Source organism: Epinephelus moara, chromosome 19, assembly GCF_006386435.1.
Source record: "Epinephelus moara isolate mb chromosome 19, YSFRI_EMoa_1.0, whole genome shotgun sequence".
Taxonomy (NCBI): domain Eukaryota; kingdom Metazoa; phylum Chordata; class Actinopteri; order Perciformes; family Serranidae; genus Epinephelus; species Epinephelus moara.
In genome coordinates, this window is record NC_065524.1 from 26,108,491 (window position 1) to 26,123,267 (window position 14,777).

General features: G+C 42.1%; 1 protein-coding gene and 1 pseudogene across 2 annotated transcripts; one reads left to right on the forward strand and one right to left on the reverse strand.

Moving 5' to 3' along the window:
- Positions 1-1,976: 1,976 nt before the first annotated feature.
- Positions 1,977-2,260, forward strand: LOC126407157 (10 kDa heat shock protein, mitochondrial-like; annotated as a pseudogene).
- Positions 2,261-4,637: 2,377 nt separating this feature from the next.
- LOC126406902 (G-protein coupled receptor 26-like) lies at positions 4,638-14,074 on the reverse strand. Of its 2 annotated transcripts, XM_050071460.1 has the most exons (4): positions 13,306-14,074; positions 12,402-12,515; positions 11,176-11,399; positions 4,638-4,660 (listed from the first exon to the last, which is right to left on the reverse strand). In XM_050071460.1, exons 1-4 carry the CDS (start codon positions 13,974-13,976, stop codon positions 4,638-4,640), a joined length of 1,032 nt encoding a protein of 343 aa, XP_049927417.1. In that variant the 5' UTR covers positions 13,977-14,074. The 2 variants fall into 2 exon arrangements, with proteins under 2 accessions (XP_049927417.1, XP_049927416.1); XM_050071459.1 differs by lacking the exon at positions 4,638-4,660 and having other exon boundaries at positions 10,763-11,399.
- Positions 14,075-14,777: the final 703 nt, after the last annotated feature.

The window sequence follows — 14,777 nt, forward strand, 5'->3', positions numbered from 1 at the left end:
TCTGGCTCAGAGACAAACTGAAATACTGTGAAAATCACACATAAAGGGCCAATATTATATAATAAAAATAATGACCAATCTATAATTTAATTTTTGTGTGTTCCTTTTGGTTTCAATGAACTGTGACAAAAATAAAAAGTAGGAAATGTATTCTTGTTTTTCTTATTTCTGACAGGGACACAAAAATCACGATGGTTGAAGAATCAATCTTAAATTGAAGCACTGCTGGGACAAGTAAATGGATTTTAGCACGCTGGGAGTCTGCGTGCAGCGCTCCATCAATGAAGTAGGAGGCGGCTGTCTGAATATGTGCCTTGTATACTGGGCAGCACTGGTAAACACGGGCAGCATGCTAACTGGAGACGTGAAAAAAATCAGAAAAGACCAGACAGCATTTGTGGCACTTAGCTCGGTATCAGTTTCTTTGAATCTGATCTAAAGCACTTGATACAAGGAGATCACATGCAGCTGCCTCAGCCTGTTTCATAACATGTACAAAGTTTTCTGAAGAACTTATCTCAGAACAAATGGATTTTACTTCCCATCTTATCTTAATAAATTCTAATGTATTTATTCATGCCTCTGTATGTATGGCATGCTACAGCAGAATATTTATCTCTCTGCCACCCACACACGCCCTGCAAACACTGACTGAGATAAATGAAACACTGAAGCTTTTTCTGTATATTTCACCAGAGTCATACCATGTGTATAATAAAATACAATTCTATTATTTATGTATTATCAGTTTGTGTTGTAATTCCTTTGAGCTAATCTGCAATGTCAGAAGAGAAAACACTTGAATAAATTAATACATTTCTTCAAAATGTCCTGCCGTTGTATCACGTTGCTTTAATTATTTGATACACATCAGAAGTTTCACTTCACAACCATCTGTTGCTGATCCAAATCCTGCATTCACACAAACTTTCTGCAGTTATTTTGTCCTCTGATCATCAAACAGATGGTTGGAAATGACTCACCCTGAAGACTGAAGCCACTCACTTCATCCCCTCGTTAGCTGTCAGCAGCACAGCGTTTCAAATTCAAAACATTGAAGTGATTCACGTAGCATTCACATCAAAATGAAATGCTCGTGGTTACACCTCACTGTGTCTGCTGTCTTGTCTTGAATTTTGAGGAGGAATAAAATAACAAATATGGAGCATTTTCTACCCTCTGATCTATTTTTAAGCACAAAGCGGTGCAGAATTCCCTCCTCTGGAGTTTTGCTGTTGTTTGATGCGGAGCAGCATTACTCAGCTCTGGATGTAACCTAAGACATGAAGCTACGCTCGTAGGAGACGCAGCAGTGTTTCTGCATCAACTGAAAGATATAACAGATCCGTGTATTTATTGTTGGGGAAGTTTCTCTGCTTAGACTAATCTTCTATTTATTACATATGTGTCTGTCTTTATTTTTTCTTCTGTCTGTCCTCATCTCTTGCATCAAAGTCAGAAATATAATGACAAAACAGTAACTACATTTGAAGAAGACATACACCTCAAGCACATATTCACAACCTGAGATAGTGTCAGTAGATCATGCAAACCATTTCCATCGATCTATTTTCTGTGAATGCTCATCCTCTTAAGGATCGTGAGGGGCCCGGAGCCAGTTCCAGCTGACATTGGGTGAAAGGTGGGGCACATCCTGGAGCCAGACTATCACAGGGCTTACACACAGGCTACGTTCAGACTAAAGGCAAATCAGATTTGTTTCTCAAACCAGATCTTTAAGACAGACTGTCAGCACTGTTATTTACAAGTGGTCAGATCAGATTTGTGTGTCCACACATCACCAACCTGTCGAAATGCGTTGCTGTGGTAACAATGGAGGAGTCAGTAACTACGTAGCTACGCTGGTTATGTGACTGTCCAACATGAAAGTATTAGAAATGGAGGACCATGGTCAGAGCAAGAAATTAGGGTGCAGCAGCTTCACATGGACTCCCAGAGCTCTCACACATCCAAAAATGGCCTTCAGAAAATTCCTCCCCTTGTTTGAGCGGGTGGTGGTGGAGTGTTTCACCACAGAGACGGTAACAAATGCTGCCAGAGAAGACTCAAGACAAAGTGCTGGCCAGTGGTGGCGGCAGGACCCTGCTCTGTCAATCAGAAAAGGAACTTGCAGCCGGTCAGTGTGTAAATTGGAGACAAAGTACTTCTACCAGAGTACGATGGAACTAAAGTCACTCTAGACGACAAAGACTATTTCCTGTTCCGTGATGGAGGCATCCTCGGTAAATATATCCACTGAGTTTCATAGTTTTGTTGCTATAGATCGTGTCAGTCCCCGTCATCATCCCCAGAGGTCTGTTTGACTTTTCTTTTTCTATGTTATTGCAACTGTCAATAATTCTGATCACAGTTTGTTACAATAATAAAGGTGAACTTTTAAAAAGAAAAAAGAACGAAAAGAAATGGCGGTCCATCATTTTGACCTCCAAACAATCATGCTGTGAAGATGCAGTGCAGGACTCCTCTGTCGCACCGGACAAACTCAGCAACAGATGCCCCGCTAGTAGCAACATGGATTCTGCTGAGCACTTCTGTCAACCTGGATCTAACTTCATGACTATGTGCGCCGTGGGAGTGACAGAGGCAAATTACACTTTGAAATTTGAGCAGCCAGAGTATCCAGACTGAGACACATCTGTAGAAATCTCATTTCAAACCACCTCCAAATGTGGTTCAGATGCGATTTGCAAAAACCACATCTCACATCTTTTTGTTCTCCAGACGTTCTAAAATCAATTTGTAGACAATGTGGATTTGCCAAAACAGATTCTCTAAACAAGACCATAGAGAAAGACAACCATTCATGCTCACATTCACACCTACAGGCAATTTAGCGCCACCAGTAAACCCAATCTTTATGTCTTTGGACTGTGGGAGGAAGCCAAAAAAAACCCCCAGAGAACCATTCATATCACACCACACCATCACATTTCATTTCACCCCATGTATTCCAACCCATCTGCTGATTATTCTGACGTTATTGCTGGAAAGGCGGACCTTATAGATCTTATAGGTGGTCTCATCTATTCGCGTAAAGGTCTGATTGGATTAAGTTCTTAATTGTCTTTATTGCTTTGAATCTTGAACTACATGGTGCTCAGGCTGTGCAGAGTGCTGCCAGGCAATTATTAATGCAGAAGAGAAACCCATCCCACTTTGATTGGTACTTGAATGGAGCATGAGAAAACTCAGATCATTAACATACTATTAAATGCCAGTGTCTACCATAAGGGTCTGTGCTTATCTCTAGGTTCCTGCCACTGACGACAAATCTGTAGAATCCAGGAAAAGTCATGATCAGGTTTCACTGCAATAAGCTGTAATATTATTGGTGTATAAATTAGATTACATTTTTGCTGTTATCTCTCCCTTTCTTTCTCTATCTATCCACAGAATACAGGAATCACCAGGGGCCTCCTCTATCCATTGTAGAGCAGGTGAAGATATGACTCCCACGCTCTGTCTCAACTTCCCTGGTTCTGTTGCGCCCTCTTCCCTTCAGCCGACACCAGACCGCCATCAGATTCCACCGTTCAACTGTCTGCAACCCTAGTTTCTCCCATTATTCCCCCCAGCTTCTCCCTACATCCCCTCATCCCAAATCCCTCGAACTAGCTGTGTCTCTAGTGATGGCAATATCAGAAATATCTCCATAACTATTTGATGAACTGCTGTTAAATTTAGACATTCATGCTCCCCTGAGGATAACGCCTACTATCTGAAGTGAGTTCATTTCGTTTTCTAGTGAAATATCTCAAAAACCATCATGTGGATTGCCAAGAAGTCTGTCGCAGATATCTGTATTCCCCAGAGGATGAATCCTGATGACTTTGGTGATCCACTGATCCCTCCTTTGGCGTCATCAGCAGGTTGACATTTGTGCTGTGAGGTGAAATGTCTTAACAACTGCTGGATGGATTACAATGTAATTTGAGGCAGCGAATTTTTGCTATAGACACGGGCATGTGGATTAGACTTTGCCATTATATTATTATAATCTTCATGACTCCAGTTGAACTTCATTATCTCCTCTTTGAAAAACCAAAAGACTAAAATCAAAGCTGTTTGTCTGAAGTCCTTAAGGGTCCTTGAGATTTTCACTTCAAGGGAATGTCACTCTTTAAACACTGCTGCAAATGCATTTAAGACAAAATCATTCTACAACCCACCGCAAAAACAAATACAGCATTCCTGGACAGAAATAGATGGTCTCTTTTTATTGGTCCCATGAGCAGGGCAGGCTGTTTGCTTCAGGGTCACGGGGAATACCGAGACATCTGGGTCCAACATTCCCATGATTCACTTCACATTATATTCCCCTAGTCAGTCCGATAGCTCCACTGGCAGAGTTACGGACAAGACCGTCAGAGGCTGAGGGCGAAGAAAACGAGAGACTGAGAGTAAAGAGACAGTAAGACAAAACGGAAAGACACATCTGCAGTATTCATTATCACTTCATGTTTTGGTCGCTGTGATCAAGTGGTTTGTGATGTCTGAGCGCTGACTGATGTGTAACACCTGCCTGTGTTAGTATGATTAATGAGCAAACCCGAGGAAGCGTGCAGTGAAACACATTGTTTGCTCCACTGTAGGCATAAAGAAATTAAAAAGATCAATCAGTTAAGTTTTCTTAGTGCGTCTTGGATGATTCATGCAGTTCAGTGTTGCTGCCACTGATTAAAAGAAGTGGCTGTGCATGGGCGAGTCAAGTTACTCTGACTGTGTACCAAAAAAATATATTTTAAACACTCAACAGCAATGTCTCTTTCCAGAAATCATGACCTGGTTACTCAAAATAATCCACAGACCTTGTTGTGAGCAGTTTCATGTAGGAACTATTTACTTCATACTAAACTACACCTGCCCACTGTATCACTGCGCAGAAGGAAGCGTGCATCGACTGCTGGCTCAAGTAGCACCACTGAGCTAGCTAATGCTATATAGCTCAGCTCAGGATGCCTTTAATGTTTACATCTTGTGCTTTCCCGAGTCTCTCGTCCATGAGTAGATGCACTCTTCCTTCTGCGTTGTGATTCAGTTGGCATGGGAAAATAGTTCCCACATGAAACTGCTCACAACAAGGTCTGATGATTATCTTGAGTAACCTGGAAAGAGACATTGCTGTTGAGTTTCTTAAATGTATTTTTTGCCACTTTGTGCTCTACAAGCAGAATTCAATCTAGTTCCATATACTCAGTGTTTGGCTCGTTACTCTAAAATTGTAATATTACTCATCACTTGTATTATTACTCTCTGCCAACAGTTATTCATACACTACTTGTTCTATTACTCTTCCGTCACACCCCATAAAATTGATAGTTACATATCTCCCCAAAATTCAGATGTGTGCCTCTGTGTGAATATCATGGTAATTGCTGGTAAGTGTTGCTATGGCTAGTGTGCCCAGGGGTCTTCTGTTGCCTGTGACCTGTATTTTCCCAAGACTCTGCCTGAAAGACAGAGAGTCACTCATGGAGCAACATTTCATCCACCACATATCCAACTACAAGCTTCATCACTTCTTTGTAGCTGCAGCTGCCCACAAATAAGATCCAGTTTTGGTTGTCAAGCCAGTGTAGGACTACAGCCAACGTCTGTGGCTGAGAGGAGCTCACCTTTGGTGGGGTGTATCTCCTGGAGCTTCACGTTGTTGTGTTTTCGGTCATAGTCAATATTTCAGACCACAGGTTTTAGGATGAGTCTGCTGATGTGATTGGTTTTCAGTCAGTAGTGGGGCGATAACAAAAGGAAAGTTGTAATGAGTTGTAATATACTGTATTACTGAAATTTTATTAGTAATTAGTTACACTACTCATTACTGGAAAAGTAATATTATTTTGACATAGTTCTGCATTTAAAGCTCATGAAACACAACAAATTAGCACCTCAGATCTCTACTGACATTTTTCCTTCATACAGTTTGCGGTGAGGTTTTATCAGGACAACTTTTACTTTATGAGACTGGGAGAACTACCCCTGCTCTGGCATCAGGGCTGTGTGAAGTCAGCCAGTGCACTCGTCTTCCCTGCCTTCCTCCTCTGCTTTTTTGTACTTCCTACGCACTGTAGCTTAATCACAAGGCTCCGTGTGCAGCGTTTTGTGTACGGCAGGTTTGTGTCTGCCTCTCACCCACTCACTGAGTCTCCCAAGGAGATTAGATACACGCACACCTCCAGACTGGGGATCCTTCCAAACTTTCTGAATACTGTCCACTAATTGCCCTTGATTGGCGTGCTCTGCTGAATACAGTGATATGATAAATGTAGCTTTTGCCCCCCTGGTGAATAATAAAAAAGCAGCGGAGGCAGCTTTGATGGGTGACAAGTCGTGATTGTCTCATGTGTTTGATGGAGACAGAATAGATATTGTTGCAGGCACTTGTTATTAAAGTGGGTAAATGGAAAGAAGGAGGTTAACCGGAGAGTTTGTGAAGGATAGATGATAGTTCAAACAAAAGAACTGCCATCTCAGATTATTTTGAGTATAATGGCTGCCGACTCAAAAATCACAAAAATCGCAAGTGAGGTCGTCAGCGCTGACAAGTCGGTGTGTAATACTTTTAGTGACGCACAGCAGCAGAAGGAAAGGAATGTGTTTCAGCCCCAGGATTTCCTCAGCATTAATGGGACAGTTGTGGGTGTGAGCCCTTGAAAGACAGCAGCCAGGAACCCGGTGCCGCCCCTGGGCATAGGAAGTACAGGCGAATGCGAAGGGTGCCGTCATCCATACTAATATTATTACTCCTATTATTTTTGAATATTACATAAGGCCACAACAACATAACTACATAGCAAAGCCTACTAAATAATAGACAGGTGTTTTTCTGGGACCCACCCACTGGTGTTTGTTACACTTTACCTGCTCTCTGTGGGAGATGGGTGAGTTATCCAACATCACGTGAACCCTGAAACACTCTGTATGTTATCAGTTAGGGTGTAAATCAGTTGGTCACTTTTTTTAATGTATTTTCTACAAAGGTTATGTACTGGTTGAGTTTACTTATGGACATACATGTGTTTTCTACAGTGCGTAAATCAATTGGTCACTTATCTGTTGTTGCAAAAACATGACATGATATGTGTCTTCACCTGACACAAAAATCAGACACAGCTTTGAAAAAATTAAATAGATTTTCTGTATTTTAAAGGCTTCATACTGTCACAGTAAAGTAAAAACTAGGGCTGTCAAAATAACACGTTAATTTCAATTAATTAATCACAGAAAAAATGATGTGTTAAAAAAACGAACGCTGATTATTCCTGTTCTGTGGTGCCCTTTGACCCTGTGCGTCACTGAAGGCCACAGTGGCTTTGCCACATGTTGGAGGCAGACAAGACGATGCTGCTTGGTCCTGTGAATGAAACATTTATCTCTGAAAAAAGCCCAGATGGCTCTGTTGATTGGAGCACCGTTCTCTGCAATTTTTGCTGTAAGGAATTTTTGTTCCATCGGAGTACTTTAAGTCTGAAATATCACCTCAATGCAAAGAATTTAGCAGCGAACCCAGAGGTCCGAGCTAGCACAGCCTCTGATGCTAGCCCTAGCAGCCAGCCTCGTCAAGCCACACTCAACCAGGTGTTCAGACGCAAGCTGAGCAAGTCTACCTGTAACCAACTGACTAACTCCCATACAGAATGGATTGCATTTGCAGACCAGTTTTGGTGGTAGAGACAGGGGGACTATTGTGTCCAAAATCCAGCAACTTTACTACGAAAGAGCTGCCAAAATTCATTTGAATTGAAATATTTTAAATACTTTAACAGCAAAAGTTGATGTATGTGATTAATTTAGATTAATTAATCACAGAGCATGTATTTGATTTTTTTTAATCGCTTAACAGCCCTAGTAAAAACAAAACATGCTGATTTGCCAGTGTTGTCAAAATGAATCAAATTTCTATCATCTATCTTCACAAGAAAAACAGTAAATTGAATCAGTATTTTCTTACAAGGGTGGATGATAGATGAGGAGGCTGCAGATTCCCAGAATCTATAAGTACTGCCACAGCTGCACAAACTTGGTGAGGTTGTGCCTACTTTTCTTTTTCTTGGCTCCCTGTCTTCGTTTCCCACTCCCTATAGCAGCTCTACAATTAAAACAAGCCTTTAACTCACAGCCCCGATGCCTGTATAAAACGTCTTTGTTCTGCTGCCACATCAACAGCAGCAGTGGTGGGTGGAACACATCTTAAATGATTTTTCAAATTAATTATTCCTTCTCCCTGACTTAATCAGCGTGGGAGAATAAAGGTGTTAAGATTTGGCAGGCTTGTCTTTTGGTAAAGCATTGTTCCAGCAGAAATTAACTGCCTATGCATCATTTCAAATCATATAGCAACGAGTAGAGACATTAATAATACATGCGTAAGAAGACACTTGTTTTAAAATGTCAAAATGCACAGCATTTATTGCAATATCATCACAAACGTATTTAGCAAAAATCAGACACAGCTTTGACAAAAATAAATAGATTTTTCTGCCTTTTAAAGGCTTCATACTGTCACAGTAAAGTAAAAACACAACATCCTGATTCGCCAGTGTTGTCAAAATGAATCATTTTTACAACCCAGACGTCACACAGCCGCTCAAACGGCACGAGCTGGAATGTTAATTACACATCACTGAATAGCTGCTACCACATTCGAATAATATTTCACCCTGTTTTGCCCGATGCGACGATACAATGTGGTGGTATTACAAAATAAATATTACTTAAAAACTCTCTTACAATGCGACCAGACTGCATAACAGGCTCCGTTATCGTTCTTGACCACAGCACACAATACCAATTAAATGACAATGTGAAGGTTTCCTCTGTTGTGTTTTCATTAATTCAGAGAGCTCATAGTCTAAAAGGCACTTTAAAACTCAGGCCTCACAGCTACAACATACAGTCATTAATGCTGTATACACTGACATGCATACAACATGACTGTACTGTTAAAATCATCTATATATATCATCCCTCCAGCACATCAACTACTTTACCAAGCCATCATTGAGGTCAGAAGTTATGCATGAATTTTATAAATTCAGCCATTCAGTTCAGAAGGGACGTAAAATTTGTTACACTTAAATCAGTTTTTTTTTTTTTTACACAATATAATATACAATACTGACTTGAGGTAATGAAAATACTCTTGGTTTTACTCCTGTGTTAATACATTACTGATCCGACCAAACATTTAACAGCATCAGAGGATGTTCACACTTAAGATGTAGCTGTCCTCTAGTGTTAGTCCACATGTAAGACCTGCTGATCCATCTGGGAGTGACAACAGGCTCCTGGGTCCTGTATGTTGGAGGCGGGGCTACACTCTGGTTCACATTAATATGTGCCGTCAATGACACAATTAACAAATTAGTCACCATAATGTCCATGTTACAGGCTAGTTGACACAAATTTACCAGTATGCTACAAAAGAATCTCATTAGTCACTCTCTGCAGAAGAAGACGGTTTTACACAAGCCGTTACAACCCACACACACAACCTACAAAAGTGGTTGGATTGATTCTTCTTTTAAGGATAAGACTGGCGATATTCTACATGTTTCAATGAACAGATCCTACTGGCATTTAATGCCTGTGTAGCCGAAGTAGATGACACTTCTGTGCCTTATGGGGCTTTCACGCCGCTGCAAGACAACTCACCACTGCCAGTCATGTCAATGAGGAGAAGGCGGCAGAGGGGTATAAAATGGTTACCATCCATGTGAAAGTGCACAGATTTCGCTCTGCTACGCTGAGCTCACCGTGTTGAACTTCTGGCGGTAGCAACCTTGCTTTAGCTGATCAAACATTGGGCATCACTGGAAGCAAAAAGAAGACAAGATGTAGTACCCGATCATGTCAGTGTTTGAATATCGGGCCTTATGGCGCTAGAAACTTATAACAGCAACCAGAAGGAAAAAAACTAGGCCTAGGATAACATTTCCACCAAATTTTAGATGACTAGTAAGTTGTCCAAATATGTAGAAATCTTTGGTAATTTTTGTGATTTCTGTTGTCTTGCTACAGAGTGCAGATACAAGCAAGCCTGTGCTTGTACCACTGCAGCTGTGGACTGTAGTGGCAATACTGCGCTGTGGTGTACAAGCAGCTTAAGACCTCTACTGTTGTCCAAAAACTATTAAAAATACCTCTATGAGTTGCACTGGCTGACATGTTCCTTCAATTCAATCAATCAATTTTATTTATAAAGCCCAATATCACAAATCACAATTTGCCTCACAGGGCTTTACAGCATACAACATCTCTCTGTCCTTTGGACCCTCACAGCGGATAAGGAAAAACTCCCCAAAAAAAACCCTTTAACGGGGAAAAAAAACGGTAGAAACCTCAGGAAGAGCAACTGAGGAGGGATCCCTCTTCCAGGACGGACAGTCTCATAAACATGGGCTCTGTTGTTTATTTTGATGTAATGTCCTGCTGCTGTAAATATCAGCTTGTGTACCAAATCTGCTGCTGAAAGTCCCCTACAGATGCACTTTTAATTCCTTTTAAGGAACATTTACAAAGAAAACTGCAGTGCTCAGTCGACTAAGGAAATGATTTAGATTTCTTTAAATAAAATAATTTATTTGTGACCTATTTTAAGACTTGTGTCCTGAGCAGGAATGAAAGAACTTGGGGCTGAGTGCCACGGACATGCTGGGAAAAGGCCCTGGCTAGATGGTAACCCTAGAAGAAATATCCCTGTCTCATTAGGTTTAGGCACAAAAAGCACTTTGTTAGGGTGAGGGGAAGATAATGGTTTGTGTTACAATGATCGCTTGAAACATGGAAAATTAAATCTCGTGAAAGTTTTCGCAAATCTGAGGTTACCATCTAGACAAGACTCTGAGGAAAGTATTCAGAGATGGACTCGTGTGCAGTTTGTTTTGATCTCTCATCTGACAGTATGAAAAATATAGAATATCACCAGCCTCGTCCTCCAACAACTAATTAAGTGAAAAGCTCACTCTGATGTTACACCAACACACAGAGGTGAATCTACTGTCATACTGCCGTTCTCATGAATGTTGACATCAAAGTAAGATGTCAAATCCAAACCACCTTCAGCACTATAAAGTACCCTAACTGTCTCTGAGAGTGATTACCGTCACGGGCCGAGTGGCTTGTTGGCAGGTGGCTGGATGTTGTTGGTTGTGTTGCAGTTGTTGTCGCTCCTCACTGCGCTGTTCTCCATCCTGAGGGAGGAGGAGTTGAGCGGACTCCTCTTGAGGACTTTGTTGGCCAGAAGGTTGCAGGTCTTCCTGTACTGGTGCCGCAGCAGCGAGTAGACAAATGGGTCGCTCGCTGCCTTGCTGTAGGCCAAACATTTGGACAGCACGCCCCAGTGAGGGTTTATGGGCCACGGGGAGAAAAGCTCTACAATTCTACCTCAAATGAAGACAAAAAAAGAAAATAAGTCACACGTTATCCTTGAGGAAAACGCAAACCAACTCTTAGTAAGTGGAATGGAAGATATCTAAAGCGAATGACCCTCTCCCAGTGATGTAATGTGGTGAAAATGTCATCATTTCACTTCACTGAAATGTCACCACTGTGCTGGGGAATGTGAACTGATGGGTGTCAGTTTCACTGCCTCTGGATTTCTTGCTCGTTAAATTCATTTTACAACAAATCCAGTGCTTGACACTTCCTTTGTCCAAATAAATCAAAGTGAAAACCAGCAGGAGCCTTGTTTTGTCTTTAATCTGTCTTCTTAACGAGCGTGATCTCCTTAAGTCTAACATGTCTCACCACCGCACGCCTCCTAATGTTTGCACAATTCTAACAGCTTCTGACAGGTTGCCACCACTAATACTGGGGCTAATACTAATGAGAGCCAGTGATACCATCACTGACTCATTTGCTATCTCCCTCTGTCTCGCTCCCTCTCCCTCTCATCTCCCCAGTTGTGGAGACTAACGACAAGGATTAGGAATGTGTGTGGAACCAGTAAGCTGCGGGATAATGAAAAGGAAGTAGTTGAATATGTTTAAAATGTTACCAGATAACAAGACAGCATTGGAAATAATTATCGCCATCTGTGTTCAGGCGATAAGGCGAGTGTAAGCACATTAGCAGCAGCAAGGTAAGTGAAAACCCAAAATCACTCTGTCAAATCGAGAGAGAGTCTTGGGAGAGTTGTTCTACTCGTGAAGCAGAACGAAGAAGATAATTTGAATCTTTTTCTTACAGCTAAGTGAAGACAAAATGTGCAGAATTCAACTGTAGTTTAATCTCACTGACGCTGAATGTAAAGCATTTCTTTTCAATCTTGTGATTCAAAAGGAAGGACGCATTCACATGTTTGATGATACTGTACATGTTGTTAATTACCTCATCACCTCACACATAAATCCCCATACACAATACTATCAATCTCTGCTCACCTTGTGATGACATAAGGGGTGAAGCACACCACAAATGTGCCGATGAAAGTACTGATCTTCTTGGTGGCCCTCTGCCTCCTCCGCTTCTGCTCATCCAAGCATTTCTGCCGCACACTGCCAAAGCACACACGCACAATTATCCACCCGGGAGGCATGATCAGAGACATGCAGACATAATGAAGCAGTCCGCAGAGAAAACATGTGGGATGGACAGGAGGAAGCCAGTGAACTGTGCGCCCTGTCTCTGAGGATTGCACTGGAGAAATTTACACTGTGCGTTTTTCAATTATGTTAATGGAGGGTTTAATTATTTGACTAAATCGGGATGGATGGCGGATGATGGGAATGCGGAGAATGAGGAAGGCCTTGGTGACCCTAATGAGACATGATAGTGTAAACACTGACTGCAGGCGGGCTCAACAGGGTTTAATCATCATCAGTGGAGCATTTTAAATGAATGTGTGGTCCCACAACATATACTGTTATACAGCAATTAGATAAAAGTCTAAATTTGACGGGAATCCAACGTGACATTTCAAATTGCTTGTTTTTGTCAAACAAAAAATTCCAAAAGAAGAGACAGGAGTTGAATTAAAATGATATAAGCAGCAAATCCTCAAAGTGGAGACATTTCTTATGAATAAATTGATTATGTTTTTGTCCATCAACTGACAGCAACTAAGAGAAAACCAACACCATCATCATACAGTGCAGGTTTTCAGGCATAACCACACTTTTAAGCACACACAACGTCTTAACTGCAAATAGAGCATGCTCTGATTTTGCCACAGGATCAAAATGTTCCTTCTGCTCACCATACTGAACAAAATGAAAGGGAACAGACACAAGCATTTCCGTCAAAGACAAATGGATTAGACTGAGTACATCTCTAATGACTGTTTACCTGGGGTGAATATCCACAAGCAGCACCAGCGTCTGCATAGTGATCACGTCGATGCGTTTACAGTGAAACCTTGCAACTTTGAGCACTTTCAGGTACGTTACACACAACACGATCAGCGTGAGGAGGAAAGTGAGGGAGTGCAAAGCCACGGTGAATATGATGAACTGCGTCCCGGCTCCCTTGGCCCTGACACTGCAGAGAGTGCACGATGCGTAAAGGTGATGGTACCCGACCCAGGAGCGGCAGGTGGCCACTGTGGAGAAGCAAAGTGAGTGAATCCACGTGTATGCCAGCGCTATCACTGCGTCCCGGTGCCGTATTCTGGAGTGGTAGCTGAGTGGGAACACAACAGCCACCCATCTATCGATGCTGAGAGCTGCCATGCTGAGCATGGAGTTAGTGGTGAGAAAAGTGTCGAGGAAACCCACAATTTGGCAGAAGCCGCTGCCTCCGGGGTGGCCCGTGGTGATGAGCCCGATCAGAGTTAGTGGCATGTTGGACACGCTTAGCAACAGGTTGCAAAACGTCAAGTTGAGAATAAAAAGAGCTGGTACCTGTTTGCGGATCTCTGGGTTGTACAGAAAGCAGATCAGCACCACAACGTTGGACAGCAGCGACACGATAATAATCCCCAAAACCAAAACGGAAGCAACTATGTCCGCTGCGTCCATGGTGCTTCCTCTGAAATATCCAGACTTTTGATGAGTGCATCCACAGTCCTGATGCGAACTGTCATCGTGAGCTGCAGTCACAACATATATGAGTCCCATACATTGTCATGCTTACTCTCCCCGGGCTCCAAATGTCTTCAGTAAACGCAGCGGTCCCTCCAACAGCGTCCACACTTCAGCCGCAGGTAATTCATAGAGAGAGAAAGCTCGCCTGGCTGTTATGAGGAAATTTGGGAGTCCGTTTCATGGGAATGGGGTCACAGCAGGAAGCTTTTTTTTTCTCGAGAGGCGCTGCGGTAGTTTTCAAGCCCCCTTGCTGCCTCTGGTCTCACAGCTCAGGGTTTCCTGACTGCGCAATTGCGCATTGACACGATGGCAGCTTTGAAAAGGGCATGAAAGTACTTCCAGCTTTCAGTCTCTGTGGCTCTGTAACTACTTATATTGTCCTCTCTGTCAGTCTAAAGCACGTTGGTGCACCCCAGTTCAAAAATAGCCTTTTGATGTAAAAAATAGAAGCACGACGCACGATTGCGTAGCTGGTGGTAAGGCTGATGTCACCAGCATCACGTTGAACACATGAGATTATTTGTGCAAATATTACACATATAAATCAAGTTCTTGGGTGTTAAAATAGCACAGTGTAACTCGTTAATTGATAATTATTTTGTGCAAGTCAGTGCCTGACAAGGTAGAATCACCACTTTTTTAAATAAGAAAAATCTCAGCAGCAAACACTTACAGTTTAATCCACTGCTTAGGGAGCATTGCGACATAGCAGGGAGACCCAGAGCCTCATCAGTG